This window comes from Carcharhinus amblyrhynchos, chromosome 15 (genome assembly GCF_965287045.1).
Source record: "Carcharhinus amblyrhynchos chromosome 15, sCarAmb.v2.hapA, whole genome shotgun sequence".
Taxonomy (NCBI): Eukaryota; Metazoa; Chordata; class Chondrichthyes; order Carcharhiniformes; family Carcharhinidae; genus Carcharhinus; species Carcharhinus amblyrhynchos.
The window spans coordinates 40,523,216-40,531,403 of record NC_137338.1 but is presented as its reverse complement, the minus strand read 5'-3'; the positions used below and the strand labels follow the sequence as shown (position 1 = coordinate 40,531,403).

General features: G+C 39.9%; 1 protein-coding gene across 1 annotated transcript in view; it reads right to left on the bottom strand.

Annotated features, from left to right (window-relative positions):
* Positions 1-2,005: 2,005 nt before the first annotated feature.
* LOC145352970 (gamma-aminobutyric acid receptor subunit rho-3-like) overlaps positions 2,006-8,188 on the bottom strand; it is a 37,343-nt gene continuing 31,160 nt past the window's right edge. The window contains exons 8-9 of the mRNA XM_080203277.1: positions 7,249-7,445; positions 2,006-3,498 (exon numbers count right to left, since the gene is read on the bottom strand). Of these exons, the coding sequence (XP_080059403.1) occupies positions 3,196-3,498; positions 7,249-7,445 (500 nt within the window). The 3' untranslated portion in view covers positions 2,006-3,195. The remainder of the gene's footprint in view (positions 3,499-7,248; positions 7,446-8,188) is intronic.

Below are 8,188 nucleotides of genomic sequence, written 5' to 3'. Positions count from 1 at the left end.
ACACAACATTCTGACTGAGAATTATTCTTTCACTGTCACAGGATTCAAATCCTGGAACTCCCCAGCAGCATTGTAGGTGTACCTGCACCAGATAAATAGCAGTTCTGGAAGGCAACTCACCACCACCCTCTCAAGGGCCATTAGACTTTGGAACCAAATGCTGACCATGTCAGGAATGGCCACATCCTATGATAGAATGAAGCAAAGTGTAAAAGTACATGGTAAATATAATCTGGTACAGCAAATGTAAGGGGGACCTCGTTTGAAATAAACTGATCTATATTGCATTTTATGTGATGTTAAGTTTGAACTTTATGTAATATACTTGTAAATATTTTATGAATAAAGTATGTTTTGGGAAAAAAAATCTTGGCATGCACTTACTACAATGATCACGGAAACTTCCATAGTACTGCAATGCTGCACAGGAATTGTACAGGCACCTGGAACAAGACCACAGAATTCCTGTACTCTGCTTGATTTTACTTAGGATTTCATGTTATCGTTACTATATTCTTTCTCCGTCTTTACCTGTGGAAGACTCGCTGGAGTCATTTGCTATGAATGGAGGGGATAGTTCTGGTTGTCAAATAATCCCACTAATACATGGGCTGAAATAATGGATTTTTACATGATGAAAATGTCACTTGTATTTGACATATTGGCTGGGGTTTTACTGACTCACCCCGCCTGTCGACCAGTGGAACAAGCCAGTAAAATCACAGGAGAGTCGAGAAATCAGGATCACACTTGATTTCTCAGGTCTCACGATTTTACAATTGCTGAATTTCTGGGGAGGTCTACCTCTCGCCGGAAATGTGTGAGAGGCTGAATAAATTATTCAAATTTATTATAATGTTTATTAACGTGTGAATTGCAAGCCTGGTGCTGAATCGTCAAAGCTCGTTTGCCTTTCTGGCTCTCCGGGAGATGTTCTCTCCAGCTAGGAAAACAAGTGCTCCCCATGAATGGGGAACAGTCATGTTGGCCTCACTGGTAGAACCTGGTAGGACATTGAGGCTCCCCAGGGAATCTTGGCACTGCCAGACTGGCACCTCAATAATGCCCATCAGGCACTTAGCACTGCCCACTAGGCAGTGTCATGGAGATAGGACCTATGGGTGGATGGGGCCTAGAGGGGTGGGGCCTGGAGAAGCAGCTCAATCGTGGGGGGAGGGGGGGGAACTGCTGCAATTTTGCAGACAATTGTTTTGGGGGGTCCGCTGCCACAGGCGGGGGAGGGAAAGGGGGCCTACTCCGCATTGCGAGTGTTGCGGGGGGCAATTGCAAGGCAACTGGTCTGGGGGCAGTGGGGCCTGCATTTCAACTGATGTGGAGCTCACAATCAGCTGCGGGCCCCCACAATCGCAGAGGGGAGGGGGAGTTTGTTCAGGCTGCCTGTAGCAGCAGGGCCTGACAGCTCTTTCTCTGTCAGATCCCAGCTGTTGGAATTGCACATGTGCAATAACTCCCTTTGCAGATGCTATTGCATGTGTGCAGACACAGAGGCCTGCCCATGTGCAATAGTTCTCTCTGCAGGCCGGCAGGTAAATTACGCCTAGCCCACTGCCTGCAGCAGCTAGAAACATCGTAGCCCATATTTTCAACGTCCAAGTCCATAAGATTGAGAGTGAAAACTCACCCAAAAAACAGACCAGGAACTTTCTCATTTTCACGCTAGCTTAGAAAATAAATCTCATAAAATTCCACCCATTGGGTCAGATGATTGACAGTGTACACCAGATGTAAATTGATGGAAAGGAGCCATTTGTTCAAAACAAAGGATGATTTCAAATATGCCTTTAAAATGCAAATGATTTCCTTTAGCTGCTTTCTGCTCCTAGAGGAATCCAACAAGCTTATATAACTGCAAAACTATCTCGCTCATGCACACACACTCTCTCGCTTCTTATTTCCATTAAGAAAGAAATGAATTGTGTAACCATCCTGAAGAAAACACCAGTGATCTTACTTATTGCTATTTATTGGTCCTATGAGGTGCCTTGAAACGTCTTAATATGTTGACAGTGCTTTATAAATTAAAGTTGTTGTTGCACATTGACTGTAGAAGCCACAGGGAAAGCTAATATAGATCTCTTGAATGGAAAAATGTCATAATTAAAATATGCTTTAATGGTTTACAACATAAGAGCACAATAATTTTTGTTCCATGTACCTTTTAAAAATATTCCCATAGTATTTTTATATCTGTCCCTTTATGTATTAGATTCTTTTGTTATTTTGGATAATTCTGCCACATGATGTATTTTCTATAAATGCCCTGTTGGATAGAGGTTTTGTGATGCTTTTCAAAGAAGATATGGAGTTTTCTCAGTGTCCTTACCTGAAATTCTTCCTTCATGGACTGCAGAGGTTGAAGAAAGTGGCTCATCTTCTCAAGGGTAATTAAGGTTGGGCAATAAAAATACTGGCTTAGTCACAACACCTATGTCCCATGAAAGAATAATAAAAAAACACCCAAAACTGATTAATTGATCTTCCATCTGACTTGCAGTTTGTGAGGCTACGCCTACTTGACAACTACCCTTCAAAAGTAACAATTTGACTGTGAAGTGCTTTGTGATGTCCATCATAAGATGCTTTATAAATCCAAGTTCCTTATTAAAACTTTTGGAATAATCAGTTGTTAAGACTTAGCAGGAAAGACAATGAGAAGTCTACACTTACAATTAATTGATGTTTTCTTGTATTTTAAGATAATTTCCAACAAATTTGGTATCATAACATATACGGTACAATACAGTTTGGCTGGCATTGCACTCAGTTGGAGGATGTCAACTAAACTCTTTAACAGATTCAAAAATTGGTAAGGTTCAGATTGTCTGTTTCATTTGCACTCCAGTATGTGCGCAGGTTTCTTGCATTTGGCTATACTTTACCTTTGTTGTGTTCTCCAACATTCAGCCTCAGATCTTTTTGAAAATGTAATCTTACTAAAAATGTTAGTAAAATGATATCAGTATCCTACGAGTTATGAAATCTCCCCAGTCTGGGCCAAGTGTTTGTGTGGAGTCGCACATTGATTCCTGCTCAATGAAATCTATCATTAGTTCAAGATAACATTCCATGGCTGCCCATTTTTGAGCTGTGACAAACTGCATAGCCCCTGAAAATGGGCACTACATAACCCAATTTCTAGCGTTCAGCTTACAAAAAGTTTGGAATGGCAAATGTTTATGAAAATAAGCACCAGTAAATGAAATTAAAAAGAATAAATGCAGCAGGAAATAAAACCCTTGAGTAGGTATCAATAGCATGATTGTTCTTTATAATAACTGCGGTAACATTCCCCTTGGCAGATTTCTTCCTTCTTAACTGTTGACTGTCTGGATTTGAACATGATGCACGTTCCCTGGCTTCTGTAGTTGTTACGCTTAAGCGACCTTCAGCGTAGTCTGACAGGTCCAGCTGGCTATCATGGTAGCAGCCATCAAAAGCCATGTTTTGCGTCTGATTCAACCTAAAGGAATCTGAAAACTAAAAAATAGAAGTGCTTTTGTGATTATCACTAACTAGTACTGAGATACCAGCATAAGATTAGGTTGACTGTTGGGCCCAATTTTAACTTCGTGTTAGTGGATAGGTTGTGAATGGGTTAAAATTGGACCCTATACAAAATTCAATTGTTCTTAAAGCAATCTTCACATTTGCAAAAGTATTTACTGTAATATAATTTATTAAGTGAATCTTAAACAATGTAAAATCAAATTAATATACTTTAAAATCAATGCAGTTTTATTTAAAATCTGCTCCTTCCTATCAGTGTAACAATAGACTAATGCCTCCTATGAGATGATATTTCTCCTCACCTCTACTTTTAATAGAAGACATTAAGCTTTGAACCCCTGTTTTGGATTCCCCCTGCGAATAGCATCAACACTGTCAAGCCCCATCAGGATCTTATACATTGCAATAAATTCATCTCATACTTACAAATTCCAATGGGTGTAGGCCCAACCTGCTCAACCTTTCCTCATAAGAAAATCTAGTGAACCTTCTCGAAACTGCTTCATGCCTCTACATTTATATCAAATGTCTTTTGATGCTGCCAGCCATTTCTTTTGCCCCAAAAAATCTCCAGGAAGGCTCAAATATGCCTTAGAAATAGCTATAGCCTTTTTAAAGACCCACATGTTTTAGCCTCCACACCCCGACATATGTATTTTTCATGTTCGTGTAATCCATTGCCCATAGCCAGCCTAGTGCAATGTGAAAGTGAGAGACTAATAATTGAACTGACCACGGACATTTCTGTGGGATAAGCATTTTGCCAATCTGACTAATTGGTTGCAACGAACTGCTGTCTGTTCCACTGATGTGGGAATGCTGGCGTTGGACTGGCGTAAACACAGTTGTCAGACTTTTTACTTTAGTCTGTTCCACTCACAGAGCTGTAGAATCAATGCTCGTTTCTCTAATTGGAGCAGACAAATACAGTTTCTGAAGTAATCTATGTATGCCTTTAAATGGCGGTGAATGTCACGTTTCTAACAGTTCTCTCTTAAAATTACAAATAGAGTGTCACAACAATCAATTGTGACTCACTAAAGCTACACTGTTACAGTGGGAGAATCCTGCATAAATTCACCCCACAATGAATTTCATGTGCTGTATAGCTCATAAACAGTAAAAATTTTATAATCCACATTTAATGGCAGAAAGTCATATTAAATTAATTTTTTAAAGTTGCTAACACAAATTATGACCAACTTAAGGTTACTTTTCCTTGGAAAACTGCTGCACAGTTGCTTTGGAGTACAGTGGAATCTTTACAGACCATTTCAAATCAGATCAATTTGTTCCAAAACTAAACTTTGAGACACGTTAGCATGCAATTTCCCTGAGAAAATAATTTTCCTAACATTGTGTGTATCAGTTCTCCTTGGATGAGTTGGACATTTCTAGACTTGTGCTGCTACAACCTGCTGACCTGCTACCCTCTATGATGCAGATCTAATCTAGATCCACATTCCTCCGTGATCATGTTTATTCCAGATGCAGATTTAACCATAAAATGGAGCAAATGTCAAGTTTCTTGCCCTTTCCTCACTACTGCACTTTAACTAACTCCTTCCAAGTTCCAAAAAGCAAAGTCCCATTCTCCTTGGCTCCCACACTGCTGGATTTCCAAGTCACTTTATGTAACTAGACCGATATTTATCATTTCTCTTTTCTGGGTTCAGCCTCACTGCCTCTCTCTTGTGGACCCAATGTTTCATCATGGTACTCTCATTATTTTTCTTTTCTGTTCTCATGTGACACTGACTAATTTTAATTGATTCAATCCTGCAGCTTTAAAAATTCTGCATTTAGTGTTGCTTTTGGCTGGTTTATCCACTAATACTAAAACTGAGCCAGACCAATCTGAGAGAACAAGGTAAAATGTGTTAAAGAAAAAATAAGTTACTTAGTTGTCTTAAATTATAATAGCTGTTTGTTAGCTGATGCATTAATGACATTTTTCATTTGAATCCCCATGAGGTCTTAATTAACAAAAGTGGGGAAATTGATTGAATTTTATAGGAGAAAATTAGTTTCAGGTATAAATATTAATATTGAATGGAACTTTTGCAGAACTTTATTTGTTTTTGCATTTTGTTGAGAATGTAGATTGTAACGAGTATGCAGTTTATCTAGTCCCACTACTCTTCAGGTCACCCCATTAGTTTAAAAATTTAATTCACTCACCAAAATAGCCAATTGTTTCCTTTCACTACTGTTAGACCCAGAATAAAAGAAACTTTAACCAAGACTCTTTCAACAAATTCAGCATGACTGATTTGTTACAAAATGAAACTTTTAAAAAAAAGTTGCAAGAACTGGTTAACACACAATTGGGTTCTGGAAGTATAACTAAATATCCCTTTTTAAAAATGCCCCAACACGTGCACACACACACACGCACACAAACGAACAAAAAAAAACAAACAGATAGGGCCTCTGCAGTAATGGGCTTTGGACGATAGATTTTACAAAGTAAAGGGTAAGTTTTGCAGGGTTTCGCTGCTGTTGATCTGGGAGTTCCTTTGTGTGAAGAAGATATGCTCCAGTAGATGTCTGATGGTTCTCATCATCATAGCTTCAGCATGGAGGATAATATAGAGCTGGATCAGCTTTGCAGGTTTCCAAATGCAGAAAAGTTATAGTCAGCTGAGGATTCTCTGACTGAAGATTGATAATCACATGGAATTTTAGACAAGACAGGGAGATACCAAGTTAGAGGAGCCTTCCTTCTCGGTTTATTCCCAAAACTGAGTTCAAAACAATAGGTTGAAAACTTAAAGCTCCTCTGTCACTAGCTTTTGCCTTTAAATCCATTTGCGGGATGGGATTCCCTCTGGGCTCCCACCCACCTGAGCACACAGTGTTTTAATGCTGAGGCAGATAAGGTCTTGGGTAGAAAGCCTGGCCTTGCCCCAATTGAGGTCGTTAAGTGTGCAATTAATGGCCCCTTAAGGACCATTCCCAACCAGCTGCAATTTTTAGACTGGTGGAAACAGTGAACCTCTCTGGGGGAAGGCCAGAAAGAATCAAAGTTAGACCTTGGCTGGGAAGTGGGGCAGAGGGTGTGCCTACATCAGAAGCTCCCTTCTCATAAGAAGGCATCCTTACCTTAAGGCCTTGTGACCTCTGGACCTCTTTCCCCCACTGACCTCTCCCCTGAGATCTAGATCACCCCCAGCAACCTCCAGCACTGCCCTACTTACCTGGCCTGGAACCCTTGTAATTACCCTGTCCTGCAGCTCTGGTACTTAGACTAAGTTAGGTTCGTATACTTCCTCTTCTGCCCATTGCAGCGCTGCCACTACAGGAACTGGAGAGCTGCCAGCTTGGTCAGCATCTCTCTAAGGCAGGACTTCCTCTCGAATAAGAGGCAGAAGTCCTGCCTGCACCTAAACAATGCTCATTGGAGCATACCTTGGAATTTAGCTGCAGGGCAGTCAGGCGAACACATCCACGCTAAATCTCCCAGTGGCGGGAAGTGAGCCCTTGCCAACCAAAAAATTCAGGCCATGGTTTTCTGAACACAATGTTGCCATTGTGAGAAAGATAGTGTCATATTATTTGTCAAAACTATTAACGATTGTAATTTCAGTACATTGAAATGCACATACTGTAAAAGGAAAAGCTCTTTATATAATTTGTGAAGCGAACGTTCAAACATCTCTCCCAATCTCTATTTTGTATCCACATTTTTTGAAATTAATAATGCTCAGTAATAATTACCTTCTCTCTCTGCTTCAGTTTTTTTCTCTCTTCAACAGTGGTTAGGTAGTTCACAGCTGCGTATTCAATTATAGAAAGGAATACAAAGAGAAAGCTGACCCAGAGGTAGATATCCACAGCTTTAACATAAGATACTCGAGGCATGGATGCATTCACTCCAGTTATAATTGTTGACATTGTCAGAACAATTGTTATTCCTTTCAATGGAAAAGAAAGAAATAGATGTAAGTAATGTTGATGGTATGGGACAGACCACAGTTAAAAGTACTTAAGCCCTTCATTCTAATCTGGATCAAGAGGAGAGAATGGATGGGTCACACATCTGTGGCCAGAATCCCCAATTCTATTGGGATTTTGCTGCTTTTTTGACAATCCATGATATTAGCAGATAAACAATTCTAAGCACTGCTACCAGCAGTAGCTTAGAAGGAACGCAGTCCTGAATCCTGAGTCACCAGACCTACTGCTATTGGAAATATAAAACCTCAACAAGTTCAAGATTACACTTTCGGGAATCAACATTAAATATTATGGGAGACATGGTAGCACAGCGGTGGCACTACTGAGTCTGCACATTCTCCCCATGTCTGCGTGGGTTTCTTTTGGGTGCTCCAGTTTCCTCCCATGGTCCAAAGATACGCAAGTTAGATTGATTGGCCATGATAAATTGCCTCATAGTGTCATGGGAATTAGCGGGGTAAATGAATAGGAATACAGGAATAGAGCCTGGCTGGGATTGTGGTTGGTACAGATGGGCTCAATGGCCTCCTTCTGTACTGTAGTGGTTTATGATTCTATGATAACATTTTCAGAAAGCATTTTAATGGGCTTTTTCAGAAGAAGTGCAATGAACCAAGCTAAATGTATAACATGGAGTTAACTTAAATCAGAATTATGCACTAACATCAAAGGTTAGATAATTTCATTTGGGTAAAAAAAA